The sequence below is a fragment of the Onychomys torridus genome, chromosome 23 (genome assembly GCF_903995425.1).
Source record: "Onychomys torridus chromosome 23, mOncTor1.1, whole genome shotgun sequence".
Taxonomy (NCBI): Eukaryota; Metazoa; Chordata; class Mammalia; order Rodentia; family Cricetidae; genus Onychomys; species Onychomys torridus.
This window is the reverse complement of record NC_050465.1, coordinates 51,123,186-51,150,031: the sequence shown is the minus strand read 5'-3', so window position 1 is coordinate 51,150,031 and position 26,846 is coordinate 51,123,186. Positions and strand designations below refer to the sequence as shown.

General features: G+C 39.4%; 1 protein-coding gene across 1 annotated transcript in view; it reads right to left on the bottom strand.

Moving 5' to 3' along the window:
- Positions 1-26,846, bottom strand: part of Unc80 (unc-80 homolog, NALCN channel complex subunit) — a 183,769-nt gene that overhangs the window by 76,611 nt on the left and 80,312 nt on the right. The window contains 6 exon segments of the mRNA XM_036172708.1: positions 1,465-1,665; positions 4,478-4,578; positions 6,348-6,551; positions 11,638-11,803; positions 15,439-15,572; positions 19,002-19,137. Of these exon segments, the coding sequence (XP_036028601.1) occupies positions 1,465-1,665; positions 4,478-4,578; positions 6,348-6,551; positions 11,638-11,803; positions 15,439-15,572; positions 19,002-19,137 (942 nt within the window).

The window sequence follows — 26,846 nt, the reverse complement described above, 5'->3', positions numbered from 1 at the left end:
CCATCCCACTGTGGGTAACACCATTCCCTAAGTGAGGGATTCTAAAATGTATGAGTTGGAGAAATCAACTCTTGAGCAAGCAAGTAAGCATGAATACATTGATTTTTCTCTACCCCTGACTGTGGATACAATGCGAGAGATCTGTTTCAAGTTCCTTCCTCCTTGACACCTTTGCTAGGATGGACCATAACCTGGACTTATGAGTTGAAATAAAAAAGCTTTAATATAAACACCCCACAGTGAACACTGAAGTCTTAAAAATTGCTCAACAATTCAACTGCATTTTTGCTTTTATTGTTCAAATTCTCAAAACTGCTTTGCATGTATATTATTGCCTGCTCTAAGCCCAAACCTAGCTTGTAAACTCCTTAGTGGAAAGATCCTTTCTTCCTGCTGATTTATTTTTAATAGGATATTTGATCTAATACTTTGCCAATAGCTGGTGCACAGAGAGTGCTTGTTGAAGTGAGAAAGTGTTATATAAAATCTCTTTGCAAAAGGAGATTTTCTTTGAGAAAGCATCTGTAGAGGAGGTCCGTGACCTTCAGTTGAATGGGCATTTTGGCTACACCACGTGTGCAGGGGCAGGCAGGTAACTGGAGGTTTTCCTTCCAGAGGATTGCAGTCATGGTCCCTTTCTTCTGCCAACTCAGCTAAAAGAAGACTTAAGCTCAGTTTAACGCTTGGAAATACCATAGGGTCTTGAAAGAATTTTCTTAGTACATTCATCTATAAATGGCTGAGCCATTTATTGCTTATTCAGACATTTATTCATGAGTATACACTTATTCATAATGAATACTTCCATTAGCTCTCTAGTGATGCTCTGACAAACTATCACAGGCTTTGTGGCTTAAAACACCCCAGCTTTTTGAGTTTACAATTCTGAGGGTCAGAAGTTTCCAAGGAACTGAAAGGTTCCAGGAGATACTGTTTCCTTCCCTTTCTCTGAATCTAGAGTTTGCTTGTTTTTCTGGGCTTACACCCCCTCCCAACTCTGCTGCCTGCTGTCATCATCTGCTCTGCTCTGCTCTTGATTCTCAGGAGTCCTTTCTTCCTAGATGAGGACACACAGGACAACACCGAACCTGCGTGGATAATCCAGGACAGTCTCTCACTGTAAAATCTTTAACTATACCTGCCAAATCTTCCTTTTCATGTAGGGTATCATGTTTCCAGGTCCCAGGGAAATGCTCTTCTCCTTCTCCTTACCTTTACTTACTCATCAACACAAACTCCCTGATTTTTTATCTATAAGACAAAGCCTGAGTAATGCTCCATGTTGACTCACAAAGCATCTGTCTGTCTCGCACATATCTTCTGCATGGATCTGTGTAGTGTGCTTTATACAATTGCTTTTGCTTGAAATTTTATTTCCAGGGCAGATTAAAACAAAACAAAACATTATTATAAATACATCTTTTCTCCTGCTCTTTATATACTACCCAGTGACTTCTCACTCACCTCTTTCTGCTTCTTGCCCCTCAAAGCCACATTGCTGATATTGTTGCTCTCACGCAGGGAGTCCACACTGTCCCCATATAGCAGTTTAATGGCCCTGACCAGCCGGGCACAGGAGCGGCTGTGGTGCAGGTAGCAGTGTGGATGGCAGTATTCCACATGTGTACAAATGAAACTCTGTTGATTGCATAGTAAGATCATGACCTGGAAAAGAAAAAACAAAACAAAACAAAACAAAACAAAAACAAAAACAAAAACAAAAAAACCACTCACATATTTAACCAGGCAGTGAGGGAAGAGAGGCATGGAAGTTAGAAAGTCAGAGCATGAATTCCTAATCAGTGAGCAAAAAACAGTAACTCGGTAATTCCCACAGGTGGATAGTTAGCCTCAGGTCTCTGATCATTTGGCCTTTGTTCTCCCTTCATTCTTAATTGACAAAAGGATCTTTCAGAAACATGTGAAGACTATTTGTGAAGTATGTGGCTTCTGAATAGTCTCAAAAGCCCATCCCAGCTCTTACACTGTGATAGGGGCCAGAAGGAAGAGGATATGATGGTGAGTTCAGTTCCAGAGCTCTCTAGCAGACCCATAACACCTGGGTGCACCCTAAACTCCCACCTACATTGCATGGTGTTTGAAAACACTTTCCCACCTTCGCTCTGGATCCTCTTCATGAAATGGAACTTGAACCCCACTATAAAGCCTCATTTCAACTTCTCCACAGATCCGTGTCGCCTTACACACACTTCCCACTCTGACTTTTAAGCCACTCTAGCTCCCTTTCTAAAATAGTTTAGCGGGTTCATATATATTTCCTAAGATTTCCCATTAGGATTCTAGAAATGAACTCAGCCAATTTAAAGGGTACAGTTATTTTAAGATAGAAATGAATTTGCAACTGAAATATACTAATTGAAATTGCAATTCTGGTGCTCAAATTCAGGGCCTTGCACATGCAAATTATATCTCTATCACTGAGCTACAACTCTTCCCCCAAAATTTGTGGCTTGTGAGTTTTTGTTTGTTTGTTTGTTTTTTGTTTTGTGCTAAGGATCAAACTCTGGGAACCATGCATGCTAAGGCAAGTGTTCTATCACTGAGCCATTCCCCAGACCCCAATTTACACTTCAAAATGTTTTTAATATTTCTATTATTTTATATATATTAGGGTTTTATCTGCATGTCTGTGTGAGCACTGTGCCTGCTTGTGATGGTCAAAAGAGGGTGTTGGGTCCCCTGGAGCTGGAGTTATGGATGGTTGTGACCTGGATGTGGGTGCTAGGATCTATCTAAACCTAAGCACACAACTTCTAAAGTAACCGTCCTTAAAAGAAAGTATGTATAGAAAAACTGTCTGAATGATTCTGTCACCTAGGAAACTAGCTTCCACCTTGGCAAATAAGCTGTGAAGGGCTGTGCATTGTACTGAATGAGAACAAAATGCAAGTATACACCGAGGAGGCCAACTGAATCTTGCCAGAACTGCCCTAGGCTGCCTTAAGACTCACATGGCTTGCTTATTCTGAGGCAAAGGTGAAAGCCACAGTCATCTCTATACTCCTGTCAAGCTAACACTATCTAAATCTCCAAGGTTTTCAACAAATACAAATGGTGTCTTGGTAGAGTATTCAGCCCATCTCCAGATTTACTCTGTATCTTCAGATATTCTGCTTTATACTGCAGTATGGGGCAGCCATATGTAAGAATTCTAAAGGTTTCCAAGTTATTCTGAATCTGGTGATCAAGAGAAATACCAAGAAAGCCTATCAAGTACACACACACACACACACACACACACACACACACACACACACACACACAGCCTATCACTAGACTTTGCCTCAGAGAATTCTGATATAAAAGTTCTGAGGTTAGTGATAACTGGTTTAGCAATCTATAATCTGTCACTTTAAAATTCTGCCACTGATACTCCTTTAGTAGGTATATTTCTAAGATGATGCTCAGTAATCTATACAATCTGCTACTTATGCTCTGTGAAAGCTCCTCCCATTGAGTGTGAGTTAGTCTAACATCTTGTTTTTCAACAGCAGCACATGGCAAAGGTGTTGGAATATCCCTTTTCTGACTACATTGCATATGACTTCTTCTTAGCTGACTCTTGCTATCTCTGCCTACTGTCAACTCCCTGCATCACAGTGACTCAGATATCACAATAAGCCAACACTGACATCATCTGTACAGTCCACAGCTGATACCAGGTAGCTCATTTGGTGTTGTCCATCCTATGAGTTTCTACAAAATAGGTAATCATATGTCTCTATTATGATGTGTCTCTGTAATTTTTCATCTGCCTTGTCCATGAAAAGATGGTTTATAGCAAGGAACAAGATCAGGAGGAATAGCAGTAAGTTCCCATATCTGAGATATCATTCTTTCAGTATATGAGGAGAGAGCACATTACTTCTTCATGCCCAGTTTAAATCTTTGCTCCAACCTATGTCCAAAGGTTTTTCAGGGAGGCCTTCATGCCTTTGCACCCTGGCTATCTATCTGAGGCACAATCTTCTCATCTAGAATCTCCTTGACCCACTTACAATATTTCAATTTAAATTATTTTTTAAATAGTTTTGTAGATGAGTCCTACATATTTATATCAACTCCCTGTCCCTACCAATCTCTAACACAGAGTCAAGAGCGACACTGACCTTGCCCTCAAATTCATAGTAATATGTTTGAAATTGACCATGATGCCTGGGCCTGTGTCATTCAGGATACTTTGACCATCAACTTAGCTCAGTCCCTCATGGTTTTTCCTGATATATGGTGACCCAGAAACTGGCCATATAACAAAAGACTTTAGTCTTAGTTAATCTTAAAATAAACAAAATCCAGCAGCACACTATCTCCACTTTGAATTGAGAGCTTCAGCTCAAACATGAGGCTCCACTTTCTGTCGGAAGAATACTTATGTTGCTAGTCTATTTCTCTCTCCAGGAATCTTCCCCAGTGCTGAAGGACTTTGTTCTAGAGATCACCTGGCATGGATACTTACATGAAGCCATGACATGTTTCTATGGTAATTTTCCTCTGTGCCGGCATTGCTCATTCCCTCGGGCTCAATGCTCGGTTCACTTGCACTCCACGGACTCCCTTCTTCAAAAAAAGAACACCAAGAAAGAGTTCAGCGTTCAGTCTCCCTGGATAACAACATGTCGATGTGGTGTCGTTGTCCATGCTTTTGAACCAAGGGCAGACTCTACCATGGCCCAACAGGTTACGGGGCATAGGACTTTGTTCAAAGAATATTATATTATTAAGAAGAGCTGTTCCCTAACCACAAGCTGAACTGGCAAGTTCAAAGACATTGGTGATCTCCACTAAAGTGGCTTCCATATTAAGACATGAGAGCAGAGAAAAACAACAACAACAACAACAACAACAACAACAACAACAACAAGTCAAGTCCTTGAGATGAGCCAGGTATACATTGAGTGTGCCCAGATCCATTCCAGACTGCTCAGACTTCACAGTTGTAGCTATCCAGGGACACAAGCTGACCTGTGCTGACATTACAGGGAGATAAGGCCTCCATTGGATTGTGGTTGCATCTGTACTACTGTTGTAGGGCATCAGACTTTGCAATGGGAGCTATTCAGGGCTGTGAGGGGGCCTTGGAAGGATTAAGGTGATTTGAAAGCAATGGCAGCCGATTATAAGGAAGCCTCATTTCTTGTCTATGAGAAGTGTAAAGGAAATCTCCATTTAGTTTATTACCCACGAAGCCTTGCCCTCAAATCTAAAAGGTTCACAGATTCTTCTTAATAACAAAGCTGCATCTCTAGTCTGGTTACTTTGACTTGACTGGTGAGGATGGGTTGATCAGTTCAGATATTCTAAACACTAACTGATGGTAAAGTTATAATATTTACCATGCAACAATAGAAATCACTTCGCCCTATTATCTCCTTGAAAAAAAAAATAAGCCGAATCTTAACTAATGCATAAATTAGCTATTTTTAAAGGCGAGGGTGGGTGGATGTAAAAGCATTTTCTATTTTAAACTTTCTTTGATTAGACACTCAGCTTCCATTTGACAGACTTTATTAATCATTTATCCACATTTACTGCTGCCTTGAAAGTAGAGACTGAATGGTAGGGAGAATGTGTTTGAACATGTACTAAAGACTTAATTCTAGGCAGCCTGGTGAGCACTACATTTATCCTACTTAGTCTTTTCCTTGTCAATTAAGATGCCCAAATACTGGATAACCACATTAGGAGATTTGGAGCCTCTTCATAGTCTACAGTGGTACTTGTACACTTATACATTTTACAAGAGCATCCTTATGGAACAGACCATGAGCAAACAACTATTCCCACCAGATGGTCGGTGAAAACACACCCCTGAGAAAGTAGGTGACCCACTAAAGACTCCCTAGGTTTCAGGTCTAGACAACCACACCTTCCCAGCATTTTTACTGTCAAATGAAGACTACAATATGAAGTCTTCAACATTTGACCTTCAAGGTCCTAATGAGTAGCATAGATACACAGCACCTGGAGCTCTTAGACTGTCCCTGTTGCTAAGGCGGTTTTTGTGCCCTAGTGAACACTTTCTATGCTCACAGCTCAAAGTATGGCTCTTGAGCCAGCAGCATCAGCTTCATGGGGAAGCTAAATTTCAAACGTAGTCTCATATTCCCCACATCATCTGCTGACTCAGACTTTGCGCTTGGACAGACTTCCAGGTGCCACACGCACCTGCTCAAGCATGGAGTGCGGTTCTCTACTGAATCAGTGGTCTAAACTACAGCTCTGATCTTGCTCTATATACATGGGATGGAATGGACTTGGCTGTGCCAGGACCTGAGTCCTGTCTTCCTACCCCCCACGTCCCTGCACACCCCACTCTTCTATGTTACCTAGGTCAGTGACAGTGTCCCTGCTCTGGGACAGCTGCAGCTCCTCAGCCTCAGACTCTGAGTCCTGACGTGATAGCTTGCTGCTCTTTAAGCTGCCGACTCGGCGAATGCTGGACAAGGAACCCCCCTTCTTCACCTGGAAACTGCGGGTTCCTTTAATCTGGAGCAGGCGAGAACCTCCTATCCTGATCTTCCTGCTGGGAACTGTATTGAAAGAATAAAATAGGGCTTTCCCCCACTTAGTTTTTCCCCAGCCAGTTTATATCCACACTCTTCCCAGTTTCTCCCTGACCAGCCAACTCTGCCAGCTTGATGGAGCAGCATTTCTGGACAGAGACCTTCCTGCCAGCCCCCAGTCACCACGTTTGATCAGGCAGGACACCAAGACGACCAGGCAGGGCTGATGCAGTGTCTTTCTTGGGCAAAATGCACATTATGGCTGGGAACAATCTGCTCTCATTCTGGCCCAGGGTTCATAAGCATGAGTGTGTTTACACAGCACCATCACCAAGATTAGCCAGCAAATTTTAATCACATTCTTATTCGGTTCGATAGAACCACACTCTACTGTTTTTGTTTTTCCTTGTGAAATGGGACTTAGAGAGTTCCGAGAACTGTCTTTGGAATCCTTCCCTTTGGAGTAACCTATTAAAGAAATAAGCACAAGAAGTGTGCCTCCCTCTTAACAGTCAGCAGCTGTGTGCACTCTGCTCCTTAGCAAAGACTTCAAGAGAACGCTGTTCGTGCACGTGAGTGCGTGTGTGTGTGTGTGTGTGTGTGTGTGTGTGTGTGTGTGTGTGCCTATGTGTGTGTGTGCCTGTGCCTGTGCGTGTGCGTGTGCGTGTGCGTGTGCGTGTGTGTGTGTGTGTGTGTGTATGTGATGTAATTCTATTTCCAATCCTCCTCTCAATCAAAGGGCTAACGGGATGTGAGTATAAATGTTGCATGCCCTGAGCTATCTTACAGTCTATATTAACAAGAAGGAAAAGCATTATTCATGCTTAGTATTCTGGAAGAAACAGCCTCCAGGGTGGGAATAAAATGATGAAAGAAACATGTTTAAGCTTCAAACTCACTGTATAAAAACTATAAGCACAATCATTTTTTGGGTAATGTATACATTTTTCTTTTCTTTTTAATTTTTAATAATATCAATATTAATTTTATAATAGCAGGATAAAGCAAGATTTTTAAAGCTCAAAAACCATTGGAAGGAAGGGGCTAGCTTTACACAGTTAAGATATGAACAAGATTTCCCATTCATTATTTAAATTAAAGCCATGAGTGTATTTTGAAATCAGGAAGTTTGGGGCCAGGGATTTAGCTCAGTGGTAGAGCGCTTGCCTAGGCCCTGGGTTCAATCCTCAGCTCAAAAAACCAAAAAACCAAAACAAAACAAAAAACCACCCACCTGAAATCAGGAAGGTCAAATTTTAGTTTCACATTTCTCCCCACAACAAAATGCTTATATGAGACAATAATAAAACTTGTATTCTTTAAAATGTTAGTTAAATGTACACTTTCAATGCCATGCGAGGAGGTCTGAAGAATTTATAGAAAAGCAAATGATTAGTCTCTGGATTACTCTTGTGATTGAAAGAGCCCAGAATAATCTCTGCTCTGCTAATACAAGCTTCTTGGGGCTCCCTGAACATACAGGAATAGAACTGCACATCTGGAAGAATTTCTTGCAGCACAGTTGGATAATTGCCACATAAGCTATAGAGCACAACGCTGTAGTTTAATTATAACACAAGATTCACCCAACTCTATTTTTCAATATTATTTCTAGGTTTAATTTGGACTTCATGGTTAATTATTTTTAATGACCACCACTGCAATTTCATATGTAAATAGATTGAGAAATAAAGAACAGATTACAGTGATAATTCTTAGTTGTGTTTTTATTTTATTTTATTTTTATAGAGGCACTTACTGATGTTTTTCGCCTGAGTTTATGATAACGTTTCAGGGTACAAATGAAACTAAGTAACTTCAAATTAGTGGGATCTGAAGAGACTTAATTCTGAGAATTTGTTCTAACATAAAAGATAATTGGAGACCTCCTGCAGTCCTGAAAGATTAGGGTTCAGAATTAGGACATTGATTACTTACAAGGGACACAGTGAGGAGAATTCAGGTTTAGTGTTGTTTGTGAAATAAGTCACCTGAGACTATATGAAACTGAATTTTAGCTTTCGTCTCCATAACAATAAGAACTAAAATCAAAATGAAACAGATTCATCAGAATTGGATAACACATCTCCCTTTCCACACTGTCTCTGTTAGCAAGTCCCACTGCCTGCATGCTTCAAAACATCACCAGTTCAAAGACCTATTACCTTTTCTCCGGTCCAGTGCCGCTACCTCTAACTGTTCCATCCTCCATATCTCCTACACAGCTAGTCACATACACTGTCCAACAATCGTTAACATATTTAAAATAGAATTAAATTTCTAAGCATATCTACCAGACTTTGCCTGCCCCTTGCCTTTCTAACTTATCTCCTGCCACGCTTCCCCCAACTCATTCTGTAATAACTCTCTTGATTGTTCACCCTACTTCAAATGCTCCAGGTTCACTCTTCATGACATCCTTGGCCTCATAGTTGCCTCTGTTTGGAACATTTGGTCTTCAGCCTTCTACATTACTGAAATGTCCCCTGAAAGCCTCTCAGTTTAGTATCCATTACTAGGACCTTTTCTGACCATATCTTCTCCTATGCCCTGCTTTGTCTTACTTTCCATGACGTATCTTGAAAGTCTGACATTTAGTATTATTAATTGCTATCCCAATAGTGATATGCTTTTAACCATGAATTAATATGAACGGAAATGCATAGAGGGACATGCTCTTGTTAGCGGCTGCCTTCTGGGAACTTGTAATAGTTCCTGGTATACAGCAGGTGCTCAGTAGCTAGATTCAAAATAAGGACATGTTTCTGTATTTGGGGATACCAATTTTTGTTTGTCTTTGGGGCATGAGTAAAAGTATTGCATAGACTCTGCTTAGGGATCTTGAGCAGATATTTTCAGTTTTAAAGGAAAATTTCAGGTTCATTTTCTTTATTCTACTTGTTCTCAAGTTGTTTATTTCAGGAGCTGACTTTCTTTGCTTTTATAAAAACAGATAGTATGACAGTTTTTTCTTAAAAAAATAGTAATTATCATTTTCAGGGTCCCATTGTCATATTTTTTTGTATTGGCTGAAATAGCTGATGGGTTTGTCAATTGGCTTACAGAATATTTGCAAGACTTTAGGGAGACGTTTACTAACTAATTAAGAACATTTTATGGTTATATTCTCATTTTACTTATAGTTTTAGCTTTCTGTTGTCTACTTATAAGACAACATTTATATATTAATATAGGCACATTGTATGATAAAAATCACTATGCATGAGAGAGTTTGAACAGTAAAGACAACCATATAAATAATAATGAATTGACATGGTTTTAAAATTAAGCAAATATTTTACTTTTTAAGATGATGCAGAATTTAACATTATTTAAGCTTAACTGGGTGAGTACTTGGAATTTTTATTCAATTTAAATAATAATTTTTGATAATAACTTTGAATAGCTAAACACTGCTCTCCAAATAAGTATTGTTGGTATATGTTTAAACATAAAAGTTACTTTCATTGGTTACATATATAGTAAATATTTGAATCACATTGACTTAATACTTCTTCATGTCTATAAATTGCTCAAGACTACTTATTATTCTTAGAACATGGCCTCTAGCCATCAAAAATCAATAGGATATGATATAATGATATTTGTATTTAAAAGGTGGCAACATCATTCTGATGTTGAAATATTCAAACTTTCCCCCATTGCACCTCCCATTTCTTATAAGACTTGAAATATTTTGTGTTTTCTCTAGATAGGGCTATGCCACTCATTAATTGATTAAAGTAATCAAATATGCACTCATTCATTGCCTACAGGATGCTGGAAAACATTTCAGTGTACACAAGCAACTTTCTACAAAGATGTACAGATCTTTCTAACACGTGAAACTCTGTTCAAAAAGCATTAAAGGGCACTGGAATTTAAAAACTAAAAAATTTGGATAATGAAGGTGACATTTTAGGGGAGCCTTAAATGACTTACTTAAAACTGACATTTCTCAGCCCTAGCTGGGGTTTTCTGTGTTGATATCTGACCTAGCTGCTCATAATGTAGGAAGATAAGGATTGTGATGGTAACTTACCACGATCTTCCATTTGCTCTACGTATTTGTTCTATGTTTACTTGCATTGCCTTAATTAAAGCTCTAAGACATAGCACAGAAGCTGGTCATTTGACTAACTAGAAAAGAGGATTGTGGTTTTTCAAGGCAACTCACGTATGCAAGGTCGTACACCACCCATCTTATAGGCTCATCTTCACATTTTGACATATGTGAAACTGAATTTAAGATTCATTGGGTTAAGTGGCAGCTGAAATGCAAAGGCTCCTGTTTTTGTCTGTGGACATGTAAGCATCAGCAGCAACACATGCAGAGTATCTCCCAGCACCAAGGCCAAGTGGTAGTAAGGGGCAGGATAGTCTTGAAGAAGAAGTCTAGGGATGCCAGCTTCATACTATTCCTAACTGGTTTCCATAGCTAGCATAGGCAGCTCTACTTTGTAGTAGTCGATCTTGTGTTGTTTTTATTTATTTATTTATTATCTCTCATTATATATGTATTAATCTTTGATCTACTTCTGAACTGATGTGACATTCGTTAACATTCTGATGCTACAGAAGACATGATCCTATAGAAAAACATGGACACTGACAACTCTGAACTGAAAGGTAATTAAGAAATTTGGACTGTGAATTGCAAAGCTTTAACGAGCATATTTTAGCTATATTGTTTTCAGTTACACAGGAGTTATATGTAATAATCATAATGACTATATGCCTATACTTTACTGTCTCCAAGTCCTCCGTCAATAAAACAAAGTAAAGTGATAAGGGATTGCAGCAAAAGAGCTGAATTTGGGTGTTTTCCTTTTTTATTGGTCAATGAAATAACAGGTCATCTTAAGGCTGATAACATCACATTCAACGTGAGCGAAGGAGAATTGCTAAGCTAGGTGTTGTAGCCAAGGCAATCTGGCTGCTAAGTTCAGGCTGTAACTAGTGGTGTTTTCTACCTCACCAGCCACGAAGGGTCCCCAGAGTCACACTGTGTTGAGCCAAGAATTTGGGCACACGCGGTTTCTACTTTAGATCCCAGATCAAATATTTCCTGTGAGAAAGCCAGAAACATGAAGCAACCCTTGCGTTTCCCTACCTTTCTTCTCCTCAGCACCTGTGTCTGATTTGAGGGTGTGGCTGCTACTGTGGAGGGAATCTTTTGAGTCTTCATTTTCATCCAGAACTCCTGCAAAGCTGATCTTCCTCTCATATCTATGCCGGTCCAACTCAGGATCCAGACGTAGCCTACAGCTTTCCAAGTCCTAAAATGGCATAGAAGAGCACATCTGTGTTGGGATGTCCTGAGATAAACACTGCCTGTTTTTTTTTTTTCTTTTTTTCTGAAGCCAGAAAACTAGTCTTATAGCCCTCTTGCCTCTGCCTAGGTTTCCCAAGTGCTGCAATGATTGGTAGGTGCCACATTGCTCTGTCTACTGCATTGATGCTGTGGCAAACCTCTATTTATTCTGAATCACTTTCGATTACATTTAAAATTTCCTTATTGCTCATTTTAAATTGTAGTCTTGAAAAAAAAATTCTTGATTTGGAAAACAAGTGTTCCCTAACTGCTAGCTTCTTCTTAGGTGTTTTGTCTTTCAACAACACAGGACATTGAACTAGCTTCCTTACCTCTAACTCTTTGTCCAATGTCTTGGAGGTGTCTTTGGCATTTATATGTTAGTTGCATAATCATGCATTCAGTTTGAATATGTTAGATAAAATGGCCTAAGTAAGAAGTGACCCTTTCTCTGAGAAATTCAGAATTCTAAGATGTAAGATGGGCAAGCATAAATAATAAACCCCTAGTACAGAAGTTAGATATCATCAGACTTGGAGACAATAGGCAGGAAAAGAGCAAGGAGGCATATTTTTTTTTCTCCTACCACAGAAAGGAAGTCAACCATACCAGTTATCTTGACTTTAGCTTAGGAAGGCCTGTCTTGGACTTTTGACCTGAAGAAATGGAAGATAACACACCTGCGCTGTTGAAAACAAGTATGCTTGTAGAAGTGGGAGAAGGTGCCAATTCATGGTAAACTTTGATTGAAGTTGCTTAGTCATGAGTGGGGAACATCATTTCAGGCTTAGGAAAATGCTTGTGTGAGGTCAGAGCCTCTGTGGAGGATTTTGTATTGAGGGAATTAATGTTTCTCTTCTAGAAAGAACTAAGGACAAGAGGGGGAAATCCCAGGAGGCATCAGCCTTACACAAAGAACTACAAGCAATTAAGGAATATGAAGAGGAGGAGAAACGTTCTTCTCTATGGAGGAGTACACCAATGGGTTTTCCAACACCAAAGAGTCAATCCTGAAAACATACACACAGGCAACATTTACAGACTGAGCAGCTTGTACTTACGAATTTAGGAATATATATGTATCAATATATAAGTATAGGTATATTTATAGGACAATAATTTAAAAAGAAGCCATGAATCTGAGAAAGAGCAAAGAGGGTTTTATGGGAAACTTTGGAAGGGAGTAATGATGTAAATATGTTATAATCTCAAAAAGGAAAGGATTAAAAAAATACACAAGCCTACATTTAGCAGTGACAATGCTGTTATAGTGAACAAAAGTCCTCAGAAACCTAGTCAAGGTGAAGAGGACACACTATCCACTTGTTATTAAATGACTGAAGGTTGCTGTTCTTGTCTTAGACTTTTAGGTTCCTTTCCTTGCACTCCCTATAACTCCGTTGGTTATACGGTCTCTATTTATCACAGAGCTTTGCTGTGCAGCCTAGCTTGTGATCCTCTGAATGCTGAGATTTCTGTGGTCCACTGTCCTTACAGTGCCATGTACTCAGGCTAGAAAGACCCAATTGATTTAGGAAACAGACAACCTGTCATTTTTCACTGACAGGTCTCAGTCCATCCAGCACTCATCTTCAAGGGAATGTGATTAAGTTTGTCCTCATTATATAGGCTACATGAAACAGAATTTCCTCACTAACAAGAGTCACTGAGGTAGAGATTTAGGAGTTAAAAGGAAGAACAAAAATGATGGAGTGAAACCAAGAACCTTACATATTTTTATCAAAATTGTGGCTAATCTGAAAACATGAAATCAGATGTACTCAGTGCTTTTCCAAAGATTGTATTACTCAGGAGGCTAAAAGGCACGATATTGGCAGAAGTCAACAGGTCTGATGCTTTGTTTTGACTTTAAACTAAGCATCTTGATTTGACTTTATAGAGTATTCTCAACAGCAAGATGAAAATGGTAGTTCAGAAAAGTAAAGGCCAAGTCAACATGATGTCACAGAGGGCAGTGCTGGAATTTCCTCTTCCAATAGTCATACGATCCAGTTTCATAGTTCAAATGAGGGTTCTTTTCTCTTGAAAACAAGCATTTTATTCATAAATGTCTTTAATTTGAAAATATCTTTTTTTTTTTTTTTTTTTTTTTTTGGTTTCAGGATGTGAGGAAATGAGTTTTCTAGAACATTGAAAAACTAAAGCTAGAGACTGTGTGCCCCTGGTAGCAGAACACTGATTCCTTTATCCAATCTCTGGCAGCACCCCAGAATTGGGGTACTAATTTATTCATGCTGTCTGGTTTTAACAGCAGGAGAGATGGGTTCTAAAATACCCTTAAATGGAAGTTGATGTGACAGTTTGTGGAACAAGCCTTTTATAAAAGAGAAGGTTTTGTCTGGCTCCTCAGGTAAAGCTGAAGGCTGACTGTGATGAACGCGCTGTTGGTTTCCATGAGGGACTCAGAAGCCCAAGGTGTTCACTGTTACCACACATTCTGAAGATGTATGGGCCCTGCATAGTATTTATATCTATAGTAAAATAAATAGTACCTGGCACATGACTGAATTTTTATGTGCCTATATGTGTATTCTGTGTGTGTGTGTGTGTGTATGTGTGTGTATACAGTATCATACTTTCTGTCTATCCATAATCCACAAGAAATTGTATGAAAATAACTACATGATTGGAAATGTTTGGAAACTAAACACCTAAGTCATTTAGACCATACTGTAAGTCAGAAAACTCTTTGGAAGCAAACACACTTCTATATGAATCTAGAAACAGTTAGTACAAAAGAATATCAGCTAATGATTTCTGAATAATGTTGACCATAAAGTTCCTCATTGTTTGTAGGGTAAAAGAATATAGGTTTCTAGATATTTCCATCAAAATTAGTGGTGATTGTGGTAGTGTTTTGTTTGTGCTCTAACAAATAAAGCTTGCCTGGAGATCAGAGTGAGGAGCTAGCCACTAGTTAACCCTAGAAGCCAGGCAGTGGTGGCACACACCTTTAATCCCAGCACTTGGGAGGAGGAAGCAGGAAGACCAGGAGTTCAAGGCCAACCTGGGCTACATAGGATTGATTCAGTCTCAAAGAGAAACAGAGCCAGGCAGCGGAGGCTCATACCTTTAATCCCAGAACTTGGACTCTCAGGCCTTTGATTCCAGTACTTGGGAGGCTCACACCTTTAATCCCAGCACTAGGGAGGTGGAGACAGGAAGTAACAAGGCTAGGCAGAGAGGGGAATATAAGGTGGGTGGAGACAGGAGCTCACCCTTTTCAGTCTGAAGATTTGGTAGAGGCGAGAAGTCTCTCTAGTGGCTTGCTCCTTTACTTCTCTGATCTCTCAGCACTTACCCCATAAGACCAATTAGAAGTCTTGCTACAGGTGATCATCAGTCAAACGCTGTACCTGAGTGCACTGTCTTCAGTGATTTCTAAGTCAACCTTGGAGTTATTATTATAACAGACAAAATAGATTGTCTTTTTAATGTATGAATAGCCTTTCATTAAAATGTTAGATTACAAAACACACTTGATCTTCAAGCATTTAAAGGTGTTGGGAATACTGGAAACCCAGCTAGAGTCATTTTCTCCAAGTAGCCTGGCTACTGACACACAATGTTTTAACATACCACTAGAGGCTCAGTTCGAGGTCTAGGCAGGCAAGAAAAAGTCTCTCTCAGGAAGGTGGTTATCTCCAGGAGAAGTTGGCATGCTGCCATCTTCAAGGCAAAGGGACAGCCACATTTGGAGGGGTTCACAGTACCTAAAGAAAGAAAGAATTATTCTTGAGAAGACAAACCAACAACAAATAGAGGGTCATGGTGTGATGGACCTAGCTACACCCATGTAATATCAATCTGCTCATGAGAATACTTCCTGCACAAACCTCAATTTACCTACTCCTGTTAGCATGGCTTGGGCATGCCCACCTACCTCTCTTCTTCCACTCTGTAGTTGTGTACAGGTGTTTCAGTATTAATGTATCAGACGAGCAGAAGTCAGTGCTTCTGTTCAAAGTACTATAGAGTAATACAACACAGCTCCAATGCCACCAGAAGACTGTTTGGTGAAAACAGATATTGGAAGTCATCTTGTATTCAATCGGATCTTGATGGCATGTATGAGAACCAGCTAGATTTGGAGCCCTAAAATCATTTTAGCTCATTTCAGGAAGGGATGTTTGTTTGGGGGATGTTTGTCTTCTGAGAGCTGTGAACTAGAGCTCTTTTAGCTCTAGTTCAATCAGTGTTTATGCAGCACAGATACAAGAAAATGTGTCACCTGGTCACTCATACTACATTCCTTTGTTTGTTTGTGACAGGGTCTCTCTACATAGCTCTGGCTGCTCTGGATCTCATTCACTGTGTACGCCAGGCTGGCCTCAAACTCACAGAGATCCTCCTGCTTCTGCCTCCCAAGTGCTGGGATTAAAGGCGTATGCCACCACTCCCAGTTTATACTACATATTTTAATAAAGCTGTTCTGTCAAAGTTAAGACCCAGCTGTGCCAGAAGTGACCGGCAGTCTCTTTCTGAAGAATACTGGCCTTTTACTTTGTCAGACACCCACTCCTCCATGGACAAACTAATTGATTTTGGTCTGATGACAGCTAATGGCCAAGGGGATAACAGGACTTAAAAACTGTCGGGATCAGTTGTGAGACTTGTATTAACATAAACCATGAAGACATATCCTATTTTCATCTTCAGTAAAGAACAAGGCCATGTAGTATTCTGCTTCTTACAAAAGAAAGAAAGTAGTTATCAGTTGAATGAATCAAGTCATCAAGCTTTCACAATACCATAATATATTAATAATTAAAAAAAAACCCTCTAAACTGTCTCCTTGGCATAATGAGATTTATTAACTGACTAGTATACATGATTTTTTTTTTTTACACAGAAGGTAAAGTTGGTCTTCTGAGGGTACCTGGCCTGTTTTCCTCCTAAGAACCATTTTTGTTTTCAGAGTTAAAACATGGCTAGAAAATCTGTCTCTCATTAAGAATGGAAGAGACAAGCTTGTGAGGAATTTCCACCAAGGCACACGTGCTTATGTTATATTTAGCTTTGGAGTGCAAGATTAGCTAAATCACATAACAACCTCATAATCAGTGGAGAATCACACATATCAGTCTTATACTCCACAGAGGATACAGGACTCTGAAAGTTACCTAGATGTCCAAAATTTAAAGAACAACTTTATCGAAACTAGACATGGTAGTAGAGGCCTGTAATACAGCTACTCAGCTGTTTGAGGCAGGAGAATTTGAAGATTAAGACCACCCTTGAGCTACATAGGAAGAACATGTCTGGAAAAAGGTAAATAATAGAAATAATTGAACACTAGACACTCTGTCAACCTCTGGATCTGTCTTTTTACTCATAAGGTTACCATCCAGAAACTTCTGGAGGCAGTGAACTTGGCTATGGTCTAGTCTCTCTCCTAATTATTACCTGAAATATTCTGTCACCATGAGAAAAGATGGAGCTCTACATGACTCAAACAAAACATTGCTGTGCCAGCCATCACCTATGAATTAATGGAGGTTTTGTGGTTTAGTGTAGATGGTACTCGTTTAACATCATTTCAGCTCCCTCCATTCTGAAAGGCCTCTGAGTGGCTTCTAAGGATGCTTCTGGCTGACTGGCATTTATGGCAAGCCTTCCCTAAGTTTAGTTTAACCTATGAGTGAAATTAAACACCCCAAGTTATTCAAAAATAGGCCAGGTCATCTTCAGATCAACTTTTATCATTGGGCAGACACACCTATGAAGAAATTCATATTTTATCAACAGAGATGTCAAGAGTTTTTGCTTTGACTTTATAAGGTATGAAAAGGGAGCCAAATAGTGGGAAAAATACAAAGTTCTTAGTGCAAAAGAGGAAGGAACACAGTTTCCCTTGAATGAAGTTTAATCTTTTCCAATGTTACCATCTAGCCATTATTTTATATGTGATGGCACAAGGGTGCGACAGATTTTGGTATGAATTGAACAGGAATGACCCTGAAAATATAACCAGAGAACCTGAACTGCAAAAGAAGAGGACAGGTTAAATGGAAGATATTGCTACTTCCCTTGTGGAAAGATTCTGATTCTATAGGCCAAGCTGGAATTTACACTCAACAAAGTATCTCTCAATATACTCCACTCAGGCTTGTATGGTACAGAGCACATGTATGTACAAAACGATGCTGTCAAGGATCTGGCAGGAGTGTTCTTGTCCCTAATTCCACGACAACTCTAATAGATACAGCACTGCATGGCCACAGTTTAAGCAAACTTTGACTTTCTTATTAATCTGCAATATGCTCTGAAAAAAAGAGTTCAACACTTTAGTTCTTTGGAATGCATTTCTTGTATGTGTGGTGTGGTGCATATACTTGCTAGTATAGGTATGTGCACATGTGGATGTGGACATACACGTATGTGCATGTATGTGGAGACCCCAGATTGGCCCAAGGACAAGTGTCTTCCTCTAAAAGCTTTCCACCTGTAAAATTCTGTTCTCAGATTGGCTCTTTCTGTGAATCAGATCATCCATTTAGCTAGACTGACTGGTCACACTGACTGGCCAATGAGTTCTATGGACTTCCCTGTCTCTGTCTCCGCAGTGCTAAGGTTACAGGCCCCCACAACTGTGTCTGGCTTTTTTGAGCATCTAAATTCAAGTCCTCCTCCTTGTGCACCAAGCAGTTTACCTACTGAACCATCTCCCCAGCCCCTGGAAAGCATTTCTTGTTCAATTCTATTTTGTAATGATGTTTTTCTTTCCCAAAGCAGTAACAACATAAAACCTGAAAAAAAAAAAAGTTAAAGAAAAGAAAACTCTTCAGGGCAAGCAATGTTTTTCACAACTGTTTTCTCTCTCAGAGGCTTAGTAGGAATGTGTGGGTAACAGCAAGAAGCAGAGGCTAAAAGGAAATGTCTCTTGTCTCTTCCACATTGTCAACAATGCTCCACCCCATCTACCTGCTCTTCCTGACTTTTGTGCTCTCTCTCTCTCTCTCTCTCTCTCTCTCTCTCTCTCTCTCTTTATGAACATGTTTTACACCCACACGGGAAGAAGGGGAATGGTTTATGAGAGATGTAGGAAGGAGGAGAGTATGAAAGAGGAAGGAAGTATTCACTGCTCCTAAAGCAGAATTTCTTACGAGCAGGGGGTCTTGTAGTAAAGGGAGTCTCCTTACTGTCATCTAAAAAGTCTTCCTCCTCATCCTCCTTTCGCAGTCTTCTCTTGGTCTCCTCATCATAAATAAGGCCGAGCAAGCTGGCAGGGCTCTCACTCTCTCCATGGCACAGCTCATTCAATCTGATGCCAATTGCCTACCGGAGGAAAAGGAAAGAATGAAACAGCAAAAAGGATGACGGACTCTAAAACATCACACAATCAGCCCAAGGATGGGGTTGACTTCCCACACAACTCTTTTCAATATTCCATGTGTGGTCACCACCATCTTGGACAATAGGAATCTAGAGAAGGAAGGAATAGTGTGTCCAGAGTCATTTGATCTAAAGATTTGGGGGAAAAAATGGAATGGATACTTTTGTATGTGAATACAAACATTTTAAGAACCAAATGTCCATCTTTATTCAACGTTCATTCGCTTTGTAGGTCTGATGTAAGGAAGCAAGCAAGCAGTGTTCTCTCTCCCTGTCCGTGTGTGTGTGTGTGTGTGTGTGTGTGTGTGTGTGTGTGTGTGTGTGTGTGTATTAATGCATAGTAAGTATGCAGAAATGTGCATTTGTGTCAATGTGTAGTCCAGAGGAAGATATTGGGTGTTTTGTTCTATGATTCTTAACCTTATTCCTTTAAGACAGGCTTTCTCCGTGAATCTTGAGCTAGGCTGGTGTTGAGCAAGTCCTAGCAAGACTTATGTTATCTCTCCCACATAGGTAGGGGTGGCCACACTGGACCTTTTATGTGGATACTGAGGATTTAAACTCAGGTCCCTGTGCTTGCAAAGCAAGCACTCACACACTGAGCGATTTCCCCATCCTGCATGTAGTTATTTTTAACAAGAGGGTTTTAGGGCAGTGAAGAAACAAGAAAGCTTCACTCCTTTGAGGCTTCTGATTATGTATGCTATCTTACAAGAATGTCAGTGCCATGCTAATGAGTTTGGAAGTTGGCAAGAATTCTATTCCTGTGATTTTATTTATAATACCATTATGCATGCACTTATTGGTGTTTTGGGAGCTTTCCCCCTGCCATGATAGTCTGTAAGTTAGCAAGAAATGTTAACTGCTCTTCTGGTAGAGCTTCTGAAAACCACATTAGAACTAGGACTTTTTAATAACCTGGCACACTGACTATAGTGGCTGTTAACTTGGCCTACACAGATTCCGACTCTTGTTATCTGTTCTTCTGAATCATGACACATGGCTCCACAATTTATCGAGAGGAATTTTCTATAAGAGGTGAGGACAAAATCTCTATCCAGTTCCTTTTGTATCCGAACTATGTAGAGTATGCAACAATGAAAGGCCACAGCCTTAGGGAGGAGTCTCAAGGATGAGGCTAAAATGACCACTGACTGGGTACCGACAGTCTTGTGCTCTGTGCATTAACCAAAACAAACCCCAGCTCGCTCTCTTCTTCCTGTATCATACTTAGGGAATGTTTAGCAAAGTTACACAGTCTTAGACACGCAAAGAATTAGACTCGCTGCTGGAAACCAACCTGGACCCATGAACGGATGTGCCAAGTGCTTCCAGAGTGCTTCCAATAAAAGCACAATTGTTTTGAATATGTTAAACTTCTGGAAATAAAAAGGTCTTCACGAGACCTGGAATTAAGTGACAAAATTCAAAAACCAAGAAACAAAAGTCCTGACAAGCAAGTACCAACAAAAGCTATCGCAACCCCCGCCCCCCACATTTTACTTGTGAACTCCAGAAGTTTTAAACAAATGAAACAAGACCATAGAAGACTTTGTACTGAAGATGAGGCATGATGAGTTTGGAGTTGAGTTAGCCAGCTAAATGGAAAAACTCAAAGAGGATAATTTTTTAAAAAATATTGATCCTTCTGGGATATTGTAATGAAATAATTTAAATTAAACCTATAGTTTATAAAAAAATCAAACCCTGAACTTGCCTAAGATAACACTAATATCTAAATAATAATTTCAGATTAGTCTCATCTAAGACTGGAGGAATGCCTTAAGGAGATGTAATTCCTTTCTACCTCCATTCATGAAATACTTATAAAGTGAGGTAATCTGTAAGGCGTTAAATGAAACATGAACCTATATGAGCTGTTAAAGTGAACTGGTGTCCTTTTTTCTATGTGCCCTGATGAATTATGAATGCACTTACAGGAAGATCACTGATAGTCAGGGAGGTTACAGAGGTGAAGAGTCTAAGCTGTGGACAGAATCTGAACATGTCGCATCTTGCCCTTGTATTTACTACACTCTGAGTCTATTGGGGAGGTGAGAACGTGTTGAAATGATACACCAACTCTGTTCCCAAAGCGAGGTATCTCATTGCTGTAGTCCTAGAGAGGCTGATGTGTTGAATGATGGAAATGGAGAGAATAGATGTTCATATGAAGGGTCTAAAATAGATGCCAGGCATTCAGGGATTCATCAGGAAATTATTTAAGAACTATTTTTTTTTTAATGAGGAAAAATGTGCAGGAAGGCAGGAAAGGTCTCTTAGGACTGGGTGGCCTAAAGAGCCACTTGAGGGTTATTGTGCTGCCTACTCAGGAAGGAAGTGAAAAGTCATGAAGCTTGGCTTTAAAATATATGGAAGTCTACTGCTTATATAAACTTATAATTTTATATATTATTAATTATATATATCCTATGTAATTATATAATTAACATTACATGTTAAAATACAATATATAACTTAATATATGTTATATATTAATTTATAAAATAAATGTATAGTATGAAGGCTCGAGATAAGTAGGCTTTGTGTGTATGAGCTAATTTAACTTCATCACCCCTAATCTTAGTAATGATTTAAGCAAAGGTTAGACAATGACACCAACCTGAGAAATTTGGGTGTAACTTAAGGAAAGAGGGTGGGCAGTAAAACCATTTTCTCCTAACCAAGCAGCTGGCATTTATAGAATGAATCAGAGAGGACAGGCTGGAGGTGGGGAGACCAGTGAGAACACTCGGTTTTGGATAGATTGTGTCCTGTGGAGGTGACCTCACCAGCAGAGTGCAAGGCGGATGATATGGTGTGGTTGGAGGATGAGACAAACTGAAGAAAATCATCTAGGTTTGAGGTAATGAAAGTCTGACCTATGAGACTCTGGTTAGAAGAGAGAGAGAGAGACTGGAATGTGCTTCGGGGAGGCGTCTCAGACGCTGGTGGCACCGCTGACATGGGCTGAAAGCTCAGACCTGGCTGCACATGGGTGTGTGTTTAGGAAGAAGGGTTTTATTTTGATCGAACTAAGTTTGGGGATGTAGAGGAAATACCTCCCAGATGAAGTTGGCAACGCAAGCCTGGGACCTAAAAAGTGCTCTGGACAGAGTCCTCGGCTGTCACCACACCTCAAGTACTGGACACATGGGAACTGAGTTACCCTGAGGAAAACCACACGCGGGAAGAAATTGTAAGAGATCTTAGGTGACGACTATATGGAGAGGAAAGAGGTGAGGTCAGGGAGGGGGGACACTCCTCAAATGAGGTAGAGGGTTTAAACGGGGTCAAATATTTCTGTATCATAAAGTAACTAGCAAGTTTTTTTTTTTTTTGAAAATGTACTTTTATTTCCAAATCCACATCAACTGAGAGACTCTAAAACTGCTAGAACTTTTAGGAACAACAACTGTGTGTGTGTGTGTGTGTGTGTGTGTGTGTGTGTGTGTGTGTGTGTGTTTGCATATGTATGTGTATGATATATGTGTGTATGTATGTATGCATGTGTGTGTGTATGTTTGCATATGTATGTATGTGTACCATATATGTGTGTATGTGTGTGTGTGTGTGTGTGTGTGTGTGTATTTCACCACCAGAGGACTAGAAATGGTGAGTGTTGTTACTAAAAAGTTCTTTAAAATTGATTTACATAGAGAATAAAACTAAAAACTGAAAACTGGTTTAATTAGCTGTCTTAATGACCTCAAATCTCATTGCTTTTTTTCTAAGACCCCCCCCCCCAAATTTCATCTAATTTAGGCAAGGGAGTCACCCTTAATTTCACAAAGGTTCTGATGCACACACATATGGACATAAGAGGGAGGAGGTGTCCAAATTCTAACAGCTGTGTAGCAGTGAGCTTGACACTCACTTGCATGGGAGATTTTTGTATTTTGGGAGAAGAGTGATATGTAGGGCAGCTCTGTGAGCTCTCTGATAGAATATATTTCTGTTGTAGACTGTCTCAATTAAAATAAAATGAAAATAAATCCATCATATTTTAATTATATCAAGTTAATAAAGCATGAAGAAATATTAGAGTTGGAACAACATCAATTTAATTGTAGAATAAGATCCATCATTTGAAGATTTTAAAATGGTGGCCCACACATTGCTGAAGTTAAATGCAATTTTACCTGTTAGTGGCAAATTATTAATCTCACTACATTTAACTAAGCTAAATAGATATTCTTATTAAATCAGTCTGCTTCTGTTTCATGCTTCCAAAACTACCAGTGATACATCTCTGTTTTGCAGATTAATGGGTGAAATAACAGATCAGTTCAGGCCTCACACATTCTTCCCATCTGTCTCCTAAACACAGGAAAGCAAAAAGAGGTGGATCAACTTGGCATGTTCCACAAAACATATAAATTTATCATACAATTGATTATTAATCACATTAAAGACTCAAATGGAATTGGTATTATAGGATAGCCCCTTTTCACTCTATCGAAACAATGCCTGGAGGCACCTTTCTCAGAGAGAGAGAGACACTATGCACATCTGGTGAATGTCTTTATAATTTATGAATTCTTGGAAGAAGTCTCCAAATGCATTCTTATGTCCTCTTTAACGTTATTATCAGAAGAGGGTCCACCTAGTAAAATCTCTTCAAATAAAGTTACAGTAATGTTGGTTATTTATAGCTGATTGTCTTTTTGCCTGGGAGAAATATAGAAATTAAACACTCTACCCCTCCAAAGAGTTAAAATGCTGAAAACAAACACTTTACATCTCCATTTCACTAGAGAGCAAGACTGTCCAAAAGTACTTGGGCTTTTGAAAATGGAAAACCTTTCAACCAGCAGGGGGCTGAGTGGTTTTAATATAGTTGGGATAGAAAATAAAGGGTGTTGGAATAAGAAAAACCTTTATCCTGTTCACTGTCATGTGGTAATACACATTTCCAATGTGATGATTTTGCTTTGATAATAATAAATATAGTCTCACAGAAAAACAATCACTCTGATTTCAGCAGGATTATGAGACCAGATAACTGGGAAATAGCGCTCAATATTTTAATAACAAGAACACTAAATATGAAAGAGATAGGGATTTGCAAGCATGTTTAGTGAGAATGCTTGGGTTATAGCTTTATTCTACCCAGAGAAGAGGCCAATTAGGATGAACTCATACCTGGATTAGGTGTTGAGTCTCAGGGAGGAGTTCATGAATTGGGAGGAAGACAATAGCACCAGTCCCACTCCAATGACCTGCCCTACCTTCCCTAGAAGCTCATGTTTGCATTTCTGCCTTTAATATTGTACTGCAGTGTCACAACCATCCTGTAAACATGTTTTACAGAATATTTCAAAGGCATTGTCTTTGAAGACTGAGTTTTGAGGCAGCTGCCATCCCTGCTCTCTAGCTCCAATCCCACCCCAGTTTTCTTCACCAATCTTGTTTTGTTCAATATGACATGTGCCTTTAAGATTTTCTTTTAGCATAGTTGTTCACCAAACAAATTTAGGGTGATATTTCTATCACCTGGAAAAGAGATCTTATAGGAGGTCTGTCGTATTGGCCAGTGAATATCTTTAAAAGAAAAACTAAAATACCAGCAAGGTGACAGAGTAGCAATTAATGCCATTATCTTGAACATTGGGGGACATACTGGGACAAGGTGATAAGAGTCAGACAGGATTAGAGTATGATCAGGGAATGGGAGGAGCAAAAACAGTTTTCAAATAAGCAACACTGAGGGAAGCTTAAATTTTTTACTTCAACATTTATATGATTTTTATCTTCACTTTAAGAGAGACAATACTGAAGGACTACCATTTATTAATTAAGATTTTAGTTTATAGGCAAGAGAGTTCAGGCTAGGTCATGAATATACTTACCTTCTCTAAAACATTGATAGCAAAAACTAGGCTGGGCGGCGGTGGCGCACACCTTTAATCCCAGCACTCGGGAGGCAGAAGCAGGCGGATCTTTGTGGGTTCAAGGCCAGCCTGGGCTACAGAGTGAGTTCCAGGAAAGGCACCAAAACTACACAGAGAAACCCTGTCTCAAACAAAACAAAACAAAACAAAACAAAACAAAACAAAAACCCAAAAACTAACCTCTGGGGTACAAACTGCTGTAACCAGGTAGAATGAACAATTAACACAAAAATCTGATGTCAGCTATTCATGTGTCATCAAGTTCAATAATTTGCATGTATTTATCATAATCTCTGATAAAATTAATCTACATCAAGTATAATAGCATCTATCATCTATCTATCTATCTATCTATCTATCTATCCATCCATCCATCCATCCATCCATCCATCCATCATCCATCCACCCACCCACCCACCCACCCACCCACCCACCCATCATCCATCTATCTATCTATCTATCTATCTATCTATCTATCTATCTATCTATCATGTGTGTGGTGGTGAACACACACATGTGCATGTACACATGGAGACCAGAGGTCAAACTCCAGCATCATTCCACAGGCAGTACCAACTTTTGTTTTTGTGAGACAGAGTCTCTCACTGGCCTGGAGCTCACTGGTTAAACTAGGCTGGTGGCTAATCTCTGGGATCCACCTGCCTTGCCTCCCAGCACTGGGAATTCAAGTGTGCTTATGCTTGGTTTTCTTCTTGTGTGAGTTTTGGAGATTGAACTTAAGTCCTCACTGGTAAATACTTCACTAACTGCACTATCATTCCAGCTCTAGTTAATTTTAAATCTAGTAAAAAGGACTTATGAAATTATTCCACAGTGAGTCTATGGGGACACAAGGAATTTATACAATAAGCACGAAGTCAAGGTTTCAGTGGGAAAAGAAGTTTAGAACTCAGGCTCGGTTATATTCGGTTTCCTGTCTAGCGAAGCTTCATCTTATAATTATGAATGCTGACGTTATGCCAGGCACATGGTGGCAGGCATTCAATAATGGATTTTCCTTCCTTTTGCTCCTGTGGCTCTGGTGTATCTTTGCGTCTCATGATATACATTTTGCCTATACTGCTTGACTTGTGCAAAATCTTGCATTTAGTATTAAATTAAGCATAACAGAATGTAGGGAAAATATAATGGAGTTATGCAACTTGACTCACTGATTTCTAAAGACTGGATGCCACATAGGAAGAAGGTTTCTCTCATATAAACTGTGCAACAGAAGCTTGGAAAAGGCAATGCCAAGCACAGATCATGAAGGTTAGCATTAATAAAGAGTACTGTCTGATGTTTGTGAAACACAGCTCACATATTTTTTTTTTTACCATAAGTCGGTTATATAAGTCAATTCAAAGAAAATGCAAGAAAAGAGAGAGAGATTCATGTGTTCATGTTTATGGACAGAGAGCACACAATCTTGGTACACTGCGTGCCTTCTGATTTATTATGTAAGAGAGATGAAGAAAGACCAGACGGAGAAAAATCTTGAATTAGTGACATTAGTTGATAAGTTTCAGGGGCAAGAAGGGGTTGAGAGATGATAATGGACAGGAGGTGAAAATGCATACCACCACTATATACACACATACATAACATTGATAAGGAATAAAAACATTAAAATTTTAAAAAGAAAAATTATACTTCCAGGATATAAATATTTTATAATGGTAGCAATAATTTGATCACAAAGATAATTCTTGAATTTGGAGCCACTGAGGGAATTTATACTAGTAATATAGGGATACT